Source organism: Fringilla coelebs (genome assembly GCF_963513975.1).
Source record: "Fringilla coelebs genome assembly, contig: SCAFFOLD_381, whole genome shotgun sequence".
Lineage (NCBI taxonomy): Eukaryota > Metazoa > Chordata > Aves > Passeriformes > Fringillidae > Fringilla > Fringilla coelebs.
In genome coordinates, this window is record NW_028167376.1 from 22,975 (window position 1) to 41,751 (window position 18,777).

At 49.7% G+C, this 18,777-nt stretch overlaps 1 protein-coding gene across 1 annotated transcript in view; it reads left to right on the top strand.

Annotated features, from left to right (window-relative positions):
• LOC311165993 (signal-induced proliferation-associated 1-like protein 3) overlaps positions 1 to 18,218 on the top strand; it is a gene marked incomplete at its 3' end in the record, with an annotated part of 29,604 nt that extends 11,386 nt beyond the window's left edge. The window contains exons 5-10 of the mRNA XM_084227485.1: positions 49 to 152; positions 1,880 to 2,037; positions 7,064 to 7,715; positions 9,000 to 9,274; positions 16,340 to 16,528; positions 18,120 to 18,218. Of these exons, the coding sequence (XP_084083611.1) occupies positions 49 to 152; positions 1,880 to 2,037; positions 7,064 to 7,715; positions 9,000 to 9,274; positions 16,340 to 16,528; positions 18,120 to 18,218 (1,477 nt within the window). The remainder of the gene's footprint in view (positions 1 to 48; positions 153 to 1,879; positions 2,038 to 7,063; positions 7,716 to 8,999; positions 9,275 to 16,339; positions 16,529 to 18,119) is intronic.
• Positions 18,219 to 18,777: the final 559 nt, after the last annotated feature.

Below are 18,777 nucleotides of genomic sequence, written 5' to 3' on the forward strand. Positions count from 1 at the left end.
TTCTCCTCTTTTCCCATTTTTTTCTCCTCTTTTCCCGTTTTTCCGTAGCCGACTCCACGGGCACGCACTCGCTCTACACCACGTACCAGGACTACGAGATCATGTTCCACGTGTCCACCATGCTGCCCTACACCCCCAACAACCGACAGCAGGTACCGCTCCGGAACTTTCCGTGGAATCCACGGAGATTGGGACATCCCAAGGGTTGGGTGGTCCCAAAAGTTGGGGGAACTCAAGGGTTGGAGAATTCCAAAAGTTGAAGATCCCAAGGGTTGAAGGATTCCAAGAGTTGGAAGATCCCAAGGTTTGGTTGATCCCAAGGGTTGAAGGATTCCAAGCTTTGGGAGATCCCAAGAGTTAGAGGGTCCCAAAAGTTGGGGGATCTCAAGGGTTGGAGGATTCCAAAAGTTGGAAGATCCCAAGAGTTGGAAGATCCCAAGAGTTGGAAGATCCCAAGAGTTGGAAGATCCCAAGAGTTGAAGGGACATCCCAAGGGTTGGGTGGTCCCAAAAGTTGGGGGAACTCAAGGGTTGGAGGATTCCAAAAGTTGGATGATCCCAAGGGTTGAAGGACTCTGAGAGTTGGGAGATCTCAAGGGTTGGGTGGTCCTGGAAGTTGGGGGATCTCAAGGGTTGAAGGATTCCAAGAGTTGGAAGATCCCAAGGGTTGGTTGATCCCAAGGGTTGAAGGGACATCCCAAGGGTTGGGTGGTCCCAAAAGTTGGGGGAACTCAAGGGTTGGAGGATTCCAAGAGTTGGAGGATCCCAAGGGTTGAAGGATTCCAGGATTTGGGAGATCCCAAGAGTTGGGTGGTCCCAAAAGTTGAGGGAACTCAAGGGTTGGGGGATTCCAAAAGTTGGATGATCCCAAGGGTTGAAGGATTCCAGGATTTGGGAGATCTCAATGGTTGGGTGGTCCCAGAAGTTGGGGGATCTCAAGGGTTGAAGGATTCCAAGAGTTGGAAGATCCCAAGGTTTGGTTGATCCCAAGGGTTGAAGGATTCCAAGGGTTGGATGGTCCCAGAAGTTGGGGAATCCCAAGGGTTGGGTGGGAGATCCAAGAATTGGAGGATCCCAAGGGTTGGTTGGAAGATCCCAAGGGTTGGTTGGTCCCAAGAGCTGGATGATCCCAAGGGTTGGATGGGAGATCCAAGAGTTGGAGGATCCCAAGGGTTGAAGGATTCCAGGATTTGGGAGATCCCAAGAGTTGGGTGGTCCCAGAAGTTGGGGGAACTCAAGGGTTGGAGAATTCCAAAAGTTGGAAGATCCCAAGGCTTGAAGGATTCCAAGATTTGGGAGATCTCAAGGGTTGGGTGGTCCTGGAAGTTGGGGGATCTCAAGGGTTGAAGGATTCCAAGAGTTGGATGATCCCAAGGGTTGGTTGATCCCAAGGGTTGAAGGATTCCAAGGGTTGGATGATCCCAGAAGTTGGGGAATCCCAAGGGTTGGTTGGGAGATCCAAGAATTGGAGGATCCCAAGGGTTGGTTGGAAGATCCCAAGGGTTGGTTGGTCCCAAGAGCTGGATGACCCCAAGGGTTGGGTGAGAGATCCAAGAGTTGGAGGATCCCAAGGGTTGAAGGATTCCAAGAGTTGGAAGATCCCAAGGTTTGAAGGATTCCAGGATTTGGGGGATGCCAAAAGTTGGGGGGTCCCAAAAGTTGGGGGATCTCAAGGGTTGGAGGATCCCAACAATTGGGTGGTCCCAAGAGTTGGAAGATCCCAAAGCTTGGATCCTCCCAAATGTTTTTTTGGGTGATCCCAAGGATTTAAACCTCCCAAAAACTGAACAACCCCAAAACTTCCTTAGACCATCCCAAAATCTCCATCCCACCCACTCCCAATTTTTTTTCTTTTCCCAAAAAAAAAAAACCATTCCCAGCTTCTCCGGAAGCGCCACATCGGCAACGACATCGTCACCATCATCTTCCAAGAGCCCGGCGCGTTGCCCTTCACGCCCCAGAACGTCAGATCCCACTTCCAGCACGTCTTCATCATCGTCCGCGCTCACCAGCCCTGCTCCGACAACGTCTCCTACAGGTGGGTCCAAAAAATTCCATGAAATTTGGCAAAGAATTCCCCCAAAATTACCAAAATTTGAAAAAATTTCCCTTCAAGAAATGCAAAAAAAAGGTAAAAAAATCAGCAAAAATTCAACCCAAAATTGTAAAAAATTCCCATCCCGTCGGATGTGCCGGGCTTGGGAGTTGGGAATCCCAAAAATTCACCAAAAATGCTGAAAATTTGTAAAAAAATCAGCAAAAATTCCCCTGAAATTTAAAAAATTTTCCATCCAGTCGGATGTGCCGGGCTTGGGAGTTGGGAATCCCAAAAATACAAAAAATGTGTAAAAAAATCAGCAAAAATTCCCCCAAAATTTTAAAAATTTTCCATCCAGTCGGCTGGGAGTTGGGAATCTCAAAAATTCATCAAAAATTCACCAAAAATTTGTAAAAAAATCAGCAAAAATTCCCCTGAAATATTAAAAAATTTCCATCCCGTCGGATCTGCCGGGCTTGGGAGTTGGGAATCCCAAAAATTCACCAAAAATTTGAAAAAAAATCAGCAAAAATTCATCCAAAATTGTAAAAAATTCCCATCCCGTCTGATCTGCCGGGCTTGGGAGTTGGGAATCTCAAAAATACAAAAAATGTGTAAAAAAATCAGCAAAAATTCCCCCAAAATTTTAAAAATTTTCCATCCAGTCGGCTGGGAGTTGGGAATCTCAAAAATTCATCAAATATTCACCAAAAATTTGTAAAAAAATCAGCAAAAATTCCCCTGAAATATTAAAAAATTTCCATCCCGTCGGATCTGCCGGGCTTGGGAGTTGGGAATCCCAAAAATACAAAAAATGTGTAAAAAAATCAGCAAAAATTCCCCCAAAATTTTAAAAATTTTCCATCCAGTCAGCTGGGAGTTGGGAATCTCAAAAATTCATCAAAAATTCATCAAAAATTTGTAAAAAAATCAGCAAAAATTCCCCCAAAATTGTAAAAAATTCCCATCCTGTCGGATCTGCCGGGCTCGGGAGTTGGGAATCCCAAAAATTCACCAAAAATGCTGAAAATTTGTAAAAAAATCAGCAAAAATTCCCCTGAAATATTAAAAAATTTCCATCCTGTCGGATCTGCTGGGGCCAGGAGTTGGGAATCCCAAAAATTCCCCAAAAATTTGTAAAAAAATCAGCAAAAATTCCCCTGAAATATTAAAAAATTCCCATCCTGTCGGATCTGCCGGGCTTGGGAGTTGGGAATCCCAAAAATTCACCAAAAATACCAAAAATTTGTTAAAAAATCAGTAAAAATTCCCCATAAATATTCAAAAATTCCCATCCCGTCGGATCTGCCGGGCTTGGGAGTTGGGAATCCCAAAAATTCACCAAAAATTCACCAAAAATTTGTAAAAAAATCAGCAAAAATTCCCCTGAAATATTAAAAAATTCCCATCCCGTCGGATCTGTCGGGCTTGGGAGTTGGGAAACTCAAAAATTCACCCAAAAATACAAAAAATTTGTAAAAAAATCAGCAAAAATTCAACCCAAAATTGTAAAAAATTCCCATCCCGTCGGATCTGCCGGGCTTGGGAGTTGGGAAACTCAAAAATTCACCAAAAATACAAAAAAATTGTAAAAAATTAGCAAAAATTCCCCTGAAATATTAAAAAATTCCCATCCCGTCGGATCGGCCGGGCTTGGGAGTTGGGAATCTCAAAAATTCACCAAAAATACCAAAAATTTGTAAAAAAATCAGCAAAAATTCCCCTGAAATATTAAAAAATTCCCATCCCGTCGGATCTGCCGGGCTTGGGAGTTGGGAATCCCAAAAATTCACCAAAAATTCACCAAAAATTTGTAAAAAAATCAGCAAAAATTCCCCTGAAATATTAAAAAATTCCCATCCCGTCGGATCTGTCGGGCTTGGGAGTTGGGAAACTCAAAAATTCACCCAAAAATACAAAAAATTTGTAAAAAAATCAGCAAAAATTCAACCCAAAATTGTAAAAAATTCCCATCCCGTCGGATCTGCCGGGCTTGGGAGTTGGGAAACTCAAAAATTCACCAAAAATACAAAAAAATTGTAAAAAATTAGCAAAAATTCCCCTGAAATATTAAAAAATTCCCATCCCGTCGGATCGGCCGGGCTTGGGAGTTGGGAATCCCAAAAATTCACCAAAAATTTGTAAAAAAATCAGCAAAAATTCCCCTGAAATATTAAAAAATTCCCATCCCGTCGGATCTGCCGGGCTTGGGAGTTGGGAATCTCAAAAATTCACCAAAAATACAAAAAATTTGTAAAAAAATCAGTAAAAATTATCCTGAAATATTAAAAAATTCTCATCCCGTCGGATCTGCCGGGCTTGGGAGTTGGGAATCTCAAAAATACAAAAAATTTGTAAAAAAATCAGCAAAAATTCCCCATAAATGTTAAAAAATTCCCATCCTGTCGGATCTGCCGGGCTTGGGAGTTGGGAATCCCAAAAATACAAAAAATGTGTAAAAAAATCAGCAAAAATTCCCCCAAAATTTTAAAAATTTTCCATCCAGTCGGCTGGGAGTTGGGAATCTCAAAAATTCATCAAAAATTCATCAAAAATTTGTAAAAAAATCAGCAAAAATTCCCCTGAAATATTAAAAAATTTCCATCCCGTCGGATCTGCCGGGCTTGGGAGTTGGGAATCCCAAAAATTCACCAAAAATTTAAAAAAAAATCAGTAAAAATTCTCCCAAAATATTAAAAAATTCCCATCCCGTCGGATCTGCTGGGCTTGGGAGTTGGGAATCCCAAAAATTCACCAAAAATACAAAAAATTTGTAAAAAAATCAGCAAAAATTCCCCTGAAATATTAAAAAATTCCCATCCCGTCGGATCGGCCGGGCTTGGGAGTTGGGAATCCCAAAAATTCACCAAAAATACAAAAAATTTGTAAAAAAATCAGCAAAAATTCCCCATAAATGTTAAAAAATTCCCATCCCGTCGGATCTGCCGGGCTTGGGAGTTGGGAATCCCAAAAATTCACCAAAAATACCAAAAATTTGTTAAAAAATCAGTAAAAATTCCCCATAAATATTCAAAAATTCCCATCCCGTCGGATCTGCCGGGCTTGGGAGTTGGGAATCTCAAAAATACAAAAAATGTGTAAAAAAATCAGCAAAAATTCCCCCAAAATTTTAAAAATTTTCCATCCAGTCGGCTGGGAGTTGGGAATCTCAAAAATTCATCAAAAATTCATCAAAAATTTGTAAAAAAATCAGCAAAAATTCCCCCAAAATTGTAAAAAATTCCCATCCTGTCGGATCTGCCTGGGCCTGGAGTTGGGAATCTCAAAAATTCACCAAAAATACAAAAAATTTGTAAAAAAATCAGTAAAAATTATCCTGAAATATTAAAAAATTCTCATCCCGTCGGATCTGCCGGGGCCTGGAGTTGGGAATCCCAAAAATACAAAAAATGTGTAAAAAAATCAGCAAAAATTCCCCCAAAATTTTAAAAATTTTCCATCCAGTCGGCTGGGAGTTGGGAATCTCAAAAATTCATCAAAAATTCACCAAAAATTTGTAAAAAAATCAGCAAAAATTCCCCTGAAATATTAAAAAATTCCCATCCCGTCGGATCTGCCGGGCTTGGGAGTTAGGAATCCCAAAAATTCACCAAAATTTGTAAAAAAATCAGCAAAAATTCCCTCAAAATTGTAAAAAATTCCCATCCCGTCGGATCTGTCGGGCTTGGGAGTTGGGAATCCCCAAAATTCACCAAAAATTTGTAAAAAAATCAGCAAAAATTCCCCTGAAATATTAAAAAATTCCCATCCTGTCGGATCTACCGGGCTTGGGAGTTGGGAATCCCAAAAATTCACCAAAAATTTGTAAAAAAATCAGCAAAAATTCCAGGAATTTGCCATAAATTAGCAGAACTTTCTGGAAATTCTGATCCCATCGGATCTGTTGGGTGCAGGAGTCAAGAATAACAAGAATTCCCAAAAATTTCCCAAAATTCCCCCAAAATTCCCAAAAATTTGTAAAAAAAATCAGCAAAAATTCCCAAAAATTTGCAAAAAATTGCCTGAAAATCCTAAAAATTACCAGAATTTTGAAAAAATTCTGATCCTGTCGCATCTGCTGGGTCCAGGAGTTGGGAATCCCAAAATACCCCAAAATTCCCCCAAAAAATTCCCAAATGTTGGGTCAAGGATTGGGTGATCCCAAAGATTGGTTGGATGATCCCAAGAGTTGAAAGATCCCTAAAATTGGTTGGAGGATCCCTGAAATTGGAGGATTCCAAGAGTTGAATGATCCCAAAAATTGGTTGGAGGATCCCAAGAGTTGAAAGATCCCAAAAATTGGTTGGAGGATCCCTGAAATTGGGGGATCCCAAGGGTTGAGTGATCCCAAAGATTGGTTGGAGGATCCCAAAAATTGAAGGATCCCAAAAATTGGTTGGAGGATCCCAAGAGTTGAAAGATCCCAAAAATTGGTTGGAGAATCCCTGAAATTGGGGGATCCCAAGGGTTGAGTGATCCCAAAAATTGGTTGGATGAGTCCAAGAGTTGGAGGATCCCAAGAGTTGAAAGATCCCAAAAATTGGTTGGAGAATCCCTGAAATTGGGAGATCCCAAGAGTTAGATGATCCCAAAGATTGGTTGGATGATCCCAGAAGTTGAAGGTTCCCCAAAAATTGGTTGGAGGATTCCAAGAGTTGAAGGATCCCAAAGATTGGTTGGAGGATCCCAAGAGTTGAAAGATCCCAAAAATTGGTTGGAGGATCCCTGAAATGGGAGATCCCAAGGGTTGAAGGATCCCAAAAATTGGTTGGAGGATCCCAAAAGCTGAAGAATCCCAAGAATTGGTTGGAGGATCCCAAGAGTTGAAAGATCCCAAAATTTGCTTGGAAGATTCCTGAAATTGGGAGATCCCAAACCTTGGCTGATCCCAAAATTTGATCAGAACCTCCCCAAAATCCACCAATCCCCCAAACCTTGACCAACCCCAACTTGACCAACCCAAAACCCTTCCCCAACCACCAAAACCCCCCCAAAATTCCTTTTTCTCCCCCCAAAAACAAAAAAGCGTCGCCGTCACCCGCTCCAAGGACGTCCCTCCCTTCGGCCCCCCGGTGCCGCCGTCCGGCGTCACCTTCCGCCGTTCCGACCTCTTCCGCTCCTTCCTCTTGGCCAAAGCCATCAACGCCGAAAACGCCGCCCACAAATCCCACAAATTCCGCACCATGGCCACCAGGACGCGGCAGGAATATTTACGGGATCTGGCGGAAAATTACGTCACCAACACTCCCTTGGACACGGCGGGGAAGTTCAACCTCATCTCGTTGACTTCTAAAAAAAAAGAGAAATCCAAAGCTCGGCCGTTGGCGGAGTTGGAAAGCGCCGGCGCCGTTTCTTGGCGCGTGTCGGCGTTGGATTTCGGTCGGGGCGGGGCGGAGATTCCGTGCGTTTTGGGGATTTCTAAGGAATTGGTGGTTTTGGTGGATTTGGTGGCCAAGGAGGTGGTGTTTAATTGTTTCACCGGGGACGTGATCGGGTGGAGCGCGGAGGGGACGGCGTTGAGGATATACCACGGGCGCGGGGATCTGGTCAGCGTCAGGGCGGGAGCGGGAACGGCGGCGGCGTCGGGATCGGCGGGAACGGCGGAGGGAAAGGAGGGAAAGGAGGAAGGAGCGGAGGGAGCGGCCGAGGAGGTGAAGGAGATCGTGCAGAGGTTGAAGGTGAGGAGGGGGTGGGGGGAAATGGGGGAAAAATGGGGGGAAAATGGGAAAAAATGGGGGGGAAATTGGGGAAATATGGGAAAATGGGGGGGGGAATTGGGAAAAATGGGGGGAAATGGGGGGGAAATGGGAAAAATGGGGGAAATATGGGGGCAAATGGGGAAGAATGGGTGGAAATGGGGAAAAATGGGGGGAAATGGGGAAAATGGGGAGGAATGGGGAAAAATGGGGGGGAAATGGGGGGAAAATGGGGAAAAATTGGGGGGAAATGGGAAAAAATGGAGGGAAATGGGGGAAATTGAGGGGGAAATTGGGAAAAATGGGGGAAATGGGGGAAATATGGGGGGAAATGGGGGAAAAATGTGGGAAATGGGGAAAAATTGGGGGAGAATTTGGGAAAAAATGGGGGAAGTGGGGGAAATATGGGGAAAATGGGGGAAAATGGGGGGAAATGGAGAAAAAATGAGGGGAAAATGGGAAAAAATGGGGGGAAATGGGGGAAATTGGGGGGGAAATGGGGAAAAATGGGGGGATAATGGGGAAAAATTGGGGGGAAATGGGAAAAATTGGGGGAAATGGGGGGGGAAATGGGGAGGAATGGGGTGGAAATGGGGAAAAATGGGGGGAAATGGGGGGAAAATGGGGAAAAATTGGGGGAAATGGGGAGGAAATGGGGAAAAATGGGGGGAAATCGGGGTAAAATGGAGGAAATTGCTGCAAAATGGAGGAAATTTGGCTTAAAATTGATGAAATTGAGGTAAAATGAAGGAAATTTGGGGAAAATGGAGGAATTTTGGGTTAAAATGAAGGAAATTAGGGAAAAATTGAGGAAATTTGGGTTAAAATGAAGGAAATTTCTGAAAATTTGAGGAAATTTGGGTTAAAATGGAGGAAATTGATGAAAAATTGAGGAAATTTTGGATAAAATCAAGGAAATTAGGGAAAAAATGGAGGAAATTTGGATTAAATGACGGAAATTTGGGAAAATTTGAGGAAATTTGGGATAAAATTGAGGAAAATTGTTGAAATTGGGTTAAAATGAAGGAAATGAGGGAAAAATTGATGAAATTTTGGTTAAAATGGATGAAATCGATGAAAAATTGTTGAATTGGAGAAACGAAGAATCGGGCAAATACGAGAACGCGCCAAAAATGGCAGAAAACCGTAAAACCACCAAAAAAATTCCTCAAAACCGACCCAAAACCGCTCGATTTTGACCCAAAACTTGAATTTTTGGTTTTGTGTCTGGTTGGGACCCAATCAACTGATGGTGATGTGTGACAGGTGACGACGCCGGGCTGCGCCACGGTGGACATGACGCTTCGACGCAACGGTTTGGGTCAACTCGGCTTCCACGTCCACCCCGACGGCAGCGTGGCCGAGGTGGAGGAGTACGGATTCGCCTGGCAGGCCGGGCTGCGGCGCGGCAGCCGCCTGCTGGAGGTGTGCAAGGTGGCGGCGGTGGCACTGAGCCACGAGCAGATGATCGACCTGCTGCGCACCTCGGTCACCGTCACCGTGGTCATCGTGCCGCCGCACGAGGATGGCACCCCCAGGAGGTTGGTGGGGTGTTGGCGATGACAGTGATGGTTGGGTGGTGTTGGTGCCATCTTGGTGTCTTGGGTGCCATTGAGTTGTTGTGGGTGCCATTGGTGCCATCTGAGTGTCATGGATGTCATTGGTGCCATGTTGGTGTCATGGATGTCATTGGTGCCATCTGAGTGTCTTGGATGACCTTGGAGCCATCTTGGTGTCATGGATGTCATTGGTGCCACTTGGGTGTCTTGGATGTCATTGGTCCCATCTGAGTGTCTTGGATGACCTTGGAGTCATCTTGGTGTCTTGGGTGCCATTGGGTTGTTGTGAGTGCCATTGGTGCCATCTTGGTGCCCTTGGTGCCATCTGAATGTTTTGGATGTCATTGGTGCCATCTTGGTGTCATTGGTGCCATTGGGATGGTGTGAGTGCCCTTGGTGGCACTTGGGTGCCATGGATGTCATTGGTGCCATCTTGGTGCCATTGGTGCCATCTGATGATCTTGGGTGCCACTGGAGCCATTGAGAGGTTGTGAGGGCCATTGGTGCCATCTTGGTGCCATTGGTGCCATTGGGATGACTTGACTGGCACTGGCATCATCTGGGTGTCATTGATGCCATTGGTGTCATCTTGGTGCCATTGGTGCCATCTTGGTGTCTTGGGTGCCATTGGTGCCGTCTTGGCGCCATTGGTGCCATCTTGGTGCCATTGGTGCCATCTGAGTGTCTTGGGTGCCATTGGTGCCATCTTGGTATCTTGAATGTGATTGGCGCCATCTTGGTGCCATTGGTCCTATCTGGCTGCCATCGATGCCACCTTGATGCCACCTTGATGCCATCTGGCTGCCACCTTGATGCCATCAGGCTGCCCTGGTCCCTCTGGGTGCCATCCCCGTGCCGTGGGTGCCGCAGTGTGCCCGGGCTGCGGTGGCACGGCCTGCTGGAGGTGTGCAAGGTGGCGGCGGTGGCACTGAGCCACGAGCAGATGATCGACCTGCTGCGCACCTCGGTCACCGTCACCGTGGTCATCGTGCCGCCGCACGAGGATGGCACGCCCAGGAGGTTGGTGGGATGGGCTCTACGGGCTGTGGGTGATGGTTGGGTGGTGTTGGTGCCATCTTGGTGTCTTGGATGTCATTGGTGCCACTTGGGTGCCATGGATGTCATTGGTGCCATCTTGGTGTCATGGATGTCATTGGTGCCACTTGGGTGCCATGGATGTCATTGGTGCCATCTTGGTGCCATCTGAGTGTCTTGGGTGCCAGTGGTGCCATTGGGTTGTTGTGAGTGCCATTGGTGCCATCTTGGTGTCATGGATGTCATTGGTGCCACTTGGGTGTCTTGGGTGCCATTGGTGCCATCTTGGTGCCATTGGTGCCATCAGGGTGTCTTGGGTGCCATTGGAGCCATTGGGTTGTTGTGGGTGCCACTGGTGCCATCTGAGTGTCATGGATGTCATTGGTGCCACTTGGGTGTCTTGGATGTCATTGGCGCCATCTTGGTGCCATTGGTGCCATGTGGGTGTCATGGGTGCCATTGGTGCCATCTTGGTGTCATGGATGTCATTGGTGCCATTTGGGTGTCTTGGATGTCATCGGTGCCATCTTGGTGCCATCTGAGTGTCTTGGGTGCCAGTGGTGCCATTGGGTTGTTGTGAGTGCCATTGGTGCCATCTTGGTGTCATGGATGTCATTGGTGCCATCTTGGTGCCATCTGAGTGTCTTGGATGACCTTGGAGTCATCTTGGTGTCTTGGGTGCCATTGGGTTGTTGTGGGTGCCATTGGTGCCATCTTGGTGCCATTGATGCCATTGGTGCCATCTTGGTGCCATGGATGTCATTGGTGCCACTTGGGTGTCTTGGATGTCATTGGTAACATCTTGGTGCCATTGGTGCCATCTGACTGTCTTGGGTGCCATTGGGTTGTTGTGGGTGCCATTGGTGCCATCTTGGTGTCATGGATGTCATTGGTGCCATCTTGGTGTCATGGATGTCATTGGCGCCATCTTGGTGCCATTGGTGCCATCTGAGTGTCTTGGGTGCCATTGGTGCCATCTTGGTGTCATGGATGTCATTGGTGCCATTGGGTTGTTGTGGGTGCCATTGGTGGCATCTTGGTGCCATTGGGATGACTTGACTGGCACTGGCATCATCTGGGTGCCATTGATGCCATTGGTGCCATCTTGGTGCCATTGGCGCCATCTTGGTGTCTTGGATGTCATTGGTGCCATCTTGGTGCCATTGGCGCCATCCGAGTGTCTTGGGTGCCATTGGCGCCATCTTGGTGTCTTGGGTGCCATTGGTGCCATCTTGGTGCCATTGGTGTCATCTTGGTGCCATTGGTGCCATCCGAGTGTCTTGGGTACCATTGGTGCCGTCTTGGTGCCATTGGTGCCATCTTGGGTGCCATTGGTGCCATCTTGGTATCTTGGATGTCATTGGCGCCATCTTGGTGCCATTGGTCCCATCTGGCTGCCATCGATGCCACCTTGATGCCATCTTGGTGCCATCTGGCTGCCATCTTGGTGCCATCAGGCTGCCCTGGTCCCTCTGGGTGCCATCCCCGTGCCGTGGGTGCCGCGGTGTGCCCGGGCTGCGGTGGCACGGCCTGCTGGAGGTGTGCAAGGTGGCGGCGGTGGCCCTGAGCCACGAGCAGATGATCGACCTGCTGCGCACCTCGGTCACCGTCACCGTGGTCATCGTGCCGCCGCACGAGGATGGCACGCCCAGGAGGTTGGTGGGGTGATGGTTGGGTGGTGTTGGTGCCATCTTGGTGCCATCTTGGTGTCTTGGATGTCATTGGTGCCATCTTGGTGTCATGGATGTCATTGGTGCCACTTGGGTGTCTTGGATGACCTTGGAGCCATCTTGGTGTCTTGGGTGCCATTGGGTTGTTGTGGGTGCCATTGGCGGCATCTTGGTGTCATGGATGCCATTGGTGCCATCTTGGTGCCATTGATGTCATTGGCGCCATCTTGGTGCCATTGGTGCCATGTGAGTGTCTTGGGTGCCATTGGGTTGTTGTGGGTGCCATTGGTGCCATCTGAGTGTCATGGATGCCATTGGTGCCATCTTGGTGTCATGGATGTCATTGGTGCCATCTTGGTGCCATCTGAGTGTCTTGGATGACCTTGGAGTCATCTTGGTATCTTGGGTGCCATTGGGTGGTTGTGAGTGCCATTGGTGCCATCTTGGTGTCATGGATGTCATTGGTGCCATCTTCGTGCCCTTGGTGCCATCTGAGTGTCTTGGGTGCCATTGGAGGCATTGGATTGTTGTGGGTGCCACTGGTGCCATCTGAGTGTCATGGATGTCATTGGTGCCACTTGGGTGTCTTGGATGTCATTGGCGCCATCTTGGTGCCATTGGTGTTATCTTGGTGTCTTGGGTGCCATTGGGTTGTTGTGGGTGCCATTGGTGCCATCTTGGTGTCATGGGTGCCATTGGTGCCATTTGGGTGTCTTGGATGTCATCGGTGCCATCTTGGTGCCATCTGAGTGTCTTGGGTGCCAGTGGTGCCATTGGGTTGTTGTGAGTGCCATTGGTGCCATCTTGGTGTCATGGATGTCATTGGTGCCATCTTGGTGACATCTGGGTGACTTGGATGACTTTGGAGCCATCTTGGTGTCTTGGGTGCCATTGGGTTGTTGTGGGTGCCATTGGTGCCATCTTGGTGTCATGGATGTCATTGGTGTCATCTTGGTGTCATGGATGTCATTGGTGTCATCTTGGTGTCATGGATGTCATTGGCGCCATCTTGGTGCCATTGGTGCCATCTGAGTGTCTTGGATGTCATTGGTGCCATCTTCGTGCCCTTGGTGCCATCTGAGTGTCTTGGGTGCCATTGGTGCCATTGGGTTATTGTGAGTGCCATTGGTGGCATCTTGGTGCCATTGATGTCATTGGTGCCACTTGGGTGTCATGGATGTCATTGGTGCCACTTGGGTGTCATGGATGTCATTGGTGTCATCTTGGCGCCATTGGTGCCGTCTTGGTGTCTTGGGTGCCACTGGTTTGTTGTGAGTGCCATTGGTGCCATCTTGGTGTCATGGGTGCCATTGGTGCCACTTGGGTGTCTTGGAAGTCATTGGTGCCACTTTGGTGTCATGGATGTCATCGGTGCCATCTTGGTGCCATCTGAGTGTCTTGGGTGCCATTGGTGCCATTGGGTTGTCATGGGTGCCATTGGTGCCACTTGGGTGTCATGGATGTCATTGGTGCCACTTGGGTGTCATGGATGTCATTGCTGCCATCTTGGTGCCATTGGTGCCATCTGATGATCTTGGGTGCCATTGGAACCATTGGATTGTTGTGAGTGCCATCAGTGCCATCTTGGTGCCATTGGCATTTTCTGGGTGCCATTGGCGCCATCTTGGTGCCATTGGCGCCATCTGAGTGTCTTGGATGTCATTGGTGCCATCTTGGTGCCATTGGTGCCATCTGAGTGTCTTGGATGTCATTGGTGCCATTGGGATGGTGTGAGTGCCCTTGGTGGCACTTGGGTGCCATGGATGTCATTGGTGCCATCTTGGTGCCATTGGAGCCATTGGGATGTCTTGACTGGCACTGGCATCATCTGGGTGCCATGGATGTCATTGGTGCCATCTTGGGGCCATTGGTGCCATCTTGGTGTCTTGGATGTCATTGGTGCCATCTTGGTGCCATTGGTGCCATCTTGGTATCTTGGATGTCATTGGCGCCATCTTGGTGCCATTGGTCCCATCTGGCTGCCATCGATGCCACCTTGGTGCCATTGGAGCCATCTTGGTGCCATCTGGCTGCCATCTTGATGCCATCAGGCTGCCCTGGGCCCTCTGGGTGCCATCCCCATGCCCTGGTGCCACCCTGGTGCCATCCTGGTGCCATCCTGGTGCCATCCTGGTGCCACCCGGTGCCCGCTGTGCCCGCAGGGGTTGGTCGGAGAGCCTGGCAGCCGGAGCTCAGTGGTGCCATCCTGGTGCCACCTTTCCCCTGTCCCTCATTGCCACCAGTGCCACCTTTCCCCTGTCCCTCAGTGCCACCAGTGCCACCTTTCCCCTGTTCCCTGGTGCCACCCTGGTGCCATCCTGTGCCACTCTGGTGCCACCCTGGTGCCACCATGGTGCCACCCTGTGCCCGCAGGGGTTGGTCGGAGAGCCTGGCAGCCGGAGCTCAGTGGTGCCATCCTGGTGCCACCTTTCCCCTGTCCCTCATTGCCACCAGTGCCACCTTTCCCCTGTCCCTCAGTGCCACCAGTGCCACCTTTCCCCTGTTCCCTGGTGCCACCCTGGTGCCATCCTGTGCCACTCTGGTGCCACCCTGGTGCCACCATGGTGCCACCCTGTGCCCGCAGGGGTTGGTCGGAGAGCCTGGCAGCCGGAGCTCAGTGGTGCCATCCTGGTGCCACCTTTCCCCTGTCCCCTGGTGCCACCCTGGTGCCATCCTGGTGCCACCCTGGTGCCACCCTGATGCCCGCTGTGCCCGCAGGGGTTGCTTGGAGAGCCTGGCAGCCGGAGCTCGGTGGTGCCATCCTGGTGCCACCTTTCCCCTGTCCCTCATTGCCACCAGTGCCACCTTTCCCCTGTCCCTCAGTGCCACCAGTGCCACCTTTCCCCTGTCCCCTGGTGCCACCCTGGTGCCACCCTGGTGCCATCCTGGTGCCACCCTGGCGCCACCCTGATGCCATCGCGGTGCCCGCAGGGGTCGGTTGGAGAGCCTGGCAGCCGGACCTCGGTGGTGCCATCCTGGTGCCACCTTTCCCCTGTCCCCTGGTGCCATCCTGGTGCCACTCTGGTGCCACCCTGATGCCACCCTGGTGCCACCCTGATGCCATCCCGGTGCCCGCAGGGATTGGTCGGAGAGCCTGGCAGCCGGAGCTCGATGGTGCCGTCCTGGTGCCACCTTTCCCCTGTCCCTCAGTGCCACCTGTGCCACCTTTCCCCTGTCCCCTGGTGCCACCCTGGTGCCACCCTTGCGCCATCCTGGTGCCACCCTGATGCCATCCCGGTGCCCGCAGGGGTCGGTCAGAGAGCCTGGCAGCCGGAGCTCGATGGTGCCATCCTGGTGCCACCTTTCCCCTGTCCCCTGGTGCCATCCTGGTGCCATCCTGGCGCCATCCTGGTGCCCGCTGTGCCCGCAGGGGTTGGTCAGAGAGCCTGGCAGCCGGAGCTCAGTGGTGCCATCCTGGTGCCACCTTTCCCCTGTCCCTCAGTGCCACCGGTGCCACCTTTCCCCTGTCCCCTGGTGCCATCCTGGGACCACCCTGGTGCCACCCTGGTGCCATCCCAGTGCCCGCAGGGGTTGGTCGGAGAGCCTGGCAGCCGGAGCTCGGTGGTGCCATCCTGGTGCCACCTTTCCCCTGCCCCTGGTGCCACCCTGGTGCCACCGTGGTGCCACCCTGGTGCCACCCTGATGCCATGCCGGTGCCCGCAGGGGTTGGTCGGAGAGCCTGGCAGCTGGAGTTCGATGGTGCCATCCTGGTGCCACCTTTCCCCTGTCCCCTGGTGCCATCCTGGTGCCACCCTGGTGCCATCCTGGTGCCACCCTGGCGCCATCCTGGTGCCCGCTGTGCCCGCAGGGGTCAGTCACAGAGCCTGGCAGCCGGAGCTCAGTGGTGCCATCCTGGTGCCACCTTTCCCCTGTCCCTCAGTGCCACCAGTGCCACCTTTCCCCTGTCCCTCAGTGCCACCAGTGCCACCTTTCCCCTGTCCCTCAGTGCCACCCTGGTGCCACCTTTCCCCTGTCCCTCAGTGCCACCAGTGCCACCTTTCCCCTGTCCCTCAGTGCCACCCTGGTGCCACCTTTCCCCTGTCCCTCAGTGCCACCAGTGCCACCTTTCCCCTGTCCCCTGGTGCCAGCCTGGTGCCACTGGTGCCACCTTTCCCCTGTCCCTCAGTGCCCCCCTGATGCCATCCAGGTGCCATCCTGGTGCCACCCTGATGCCATCCCGGTGCCACCCTGGTGCCATCCGGTGCCACCTGGTCCCTCAGTGCCACCAGTGTCCCAGTGCCACCGGTGCCACCTTTCCCCTGTCCCAGTGTCACCAGTGCCACCTCTCCCCTATCCCCTGGTGCCACCCTGGTGCCACCATGGTGCCACCCTGTGCCCACAGGGGTTGGTCGGAGAGCCTGGCATCGGGAGCGGAGCCCAGGGCGGATCCGGAGCCGTTGGCGGGGCCGTTCCGGGCCGGGTTCCGCAGCGCCCCCTCCTGGCACCGCGGGGGCACCAAACGGGCACCGCCGGCCTTGGCACCGATCGCCGCCGTGCCGGCCCGGGAGGCGCAGCCCGGGCACGGGAAAAGGTGAGGGATCCCCAAAAAATTCCCTAAAAATTCCCTAAAAATTTCCAAAAAATTCAGCCCAAAATTCCCAAAAAATTCCCAAAAATTCCACCCCAAAATTCCCCCCAAATTTCCCAGAATTTCCCCCCAAATTCCCCCGATTTTCCCCAAAAATTCCCTCTAAAATTCCTAAAAATTCCCCCCAAAATACCCAAAAATTCCCAAAAATTTCCCCCAAAAATTCCCCAAAATTCCCTCCCAAATTTCCTAAAAATTCCCACCAAAATTCCCAAAAATTCCCCAAAATTCCCTCCCAAAATTCCCCAAAATTCCGCCCAAAATTCCCAAAAATTCCCCCCAAAATTCAAAAAAATTCCCTAAAAATTCCCCCCAAAATTCCCAGGATTTTCCGCAAAAATTCTCCCCAAAATTCCCAAAAATTCCCCCCAAATTTCCCAAAAATCCCCCCCCAAATTCCCCAAAATTCCCCCAAAATTCCCCCCCAAAGTCCCCCCAAATTTCCCCAAAAAATTCCTCCCAAAATTCCTCCAAAATTCCCCCAACTGCTCAAAAATTCCTCCCTAAATCCCAAATAATTCCCAAATTTTCCCATTTTCCCCCCATTTTTTCCCCTTTTAGCCCATTTCCCCCCCATTTTTTCCCATTTCCCCCCAATTTTCCCATTTTTAACACAAATTTTCCCATTTTTCCCAATTTTTCCCTCATTTTACCCAATTTTCCCCAATTTCCCCCCAATTTTCCCATTTCCCCCCATTTTTCACCTAATTTTCCCCAATTTCCCCCCAATTTTCCCCAAATTTTTATCCCAAATTTTCCCATTTTCTCCAATTTTCCCCCATTTTTCCTATTTTCCCCCAATTTTTCCCATTTTAAACCCAAATTTTTTCCATTTTCCCCATTTCCCCCCATTTTTAACCCAAATTTCCCCATTTTCCCCCGTTTTTATCCCAAATTTTCCCAATTTCCCCCCAATTTTCCCTCCATTTTTCCCATTTTCTCCCCATTTTCTCCCCAATTTTCCCCATTTTTTCCTCATTTCCCCGATTTCCCCCCAATTTTCATCCCATTTTTATCCCAAATTTTCCCATTTTCTCCAATTTCCCCCCCATTTTTAACCCATTTTTCACCCAAATTTTCCCATTTTGCCCAATTTTCCCCCATTTCCCCCTCAATTTTCCCAATTTTTAATCCCATTTTTATCCCAAATTTTCCCATTATTCCCCAATTTTCTCCCCAATTTTCCCCATTTTTTCCCCAAATTTTCCCCCATTTCCCCCCGTTTTCCACCCAAATTTTCCCATTTTCTCAAATTTTCCATTTCCCCCATTTTTCCCCATTTCCCCCCAAATTTTCCCAATTTTTCACCCAATTTTCCCATTTCCTCTCATTTTTTCCCATTTTTAACCCATTTTTCACCCAAATTTTCCCATTTTTTCCCATTCCCCCCCAATTTTTTCCCATTCCCCCCCCAATTTTTTCCCATTTTCCCCCATTTCCCCCCAATTTTCCCCATTTTTATCCCAATTTTCCCCCATTTCCCCCCAATTTTTCCCATTTTTCACCCAAATTTCCCCTTTTCCCCCATTTCCAGGCCCCTCAGTTTCCCGGACTCTCCCCACTCCGGCTCCGCCTTCCGCCAACCTTCCGGAAGCTTCTCCGCGCCCGGCAGCGCCCGGGGGGGACCCGAGAGGTGGGGCTGGGGCTGGGAGGGAAAAAATGGGGGAAAAAATGGGGAAAATGGGAAAAAAAATTGGAAAATTGGGGGAAATGGGGGGAAATGGGGGGGGAATGGGGGAAAAAGGGGGGAAAAATGGGGAAAAATGGGGAAAAATTGGGGGAAATTTGGGGAAAATGGGGGAAAAATGGGGGGAAAAATGGGAAAATTGGGGGGAAAATGGGGGGAAATGGGGTAATAAAAGGGAAAAAATGAACAAAAATGGAAAAGAATGGAAAAAATGGGGGGAAATTGGGGAAAATGGGGAAAATGGGGGGAAATGGGGAAATTCGGGGGAAAATGGGGAAAAATGGGGAAAAAATGGGGGAAAATGGGGGAAAAATTAGGGGGAAAATAGGAAAAAGGGAAAAATGGGGGAAAAAAGGGGGGAAAATGGGGGAAAATGGGAAAATTGGGGGAAAATGGGGGGGAAAAAGGAGAAAATTGGAAAAATGGGGAGAAAATGAGGGGAAAATGGGGTGAAAATGGGAAAAATTGGGAAAAAATGGGGGGGAAGTGGGGGAAAAATTGGTGG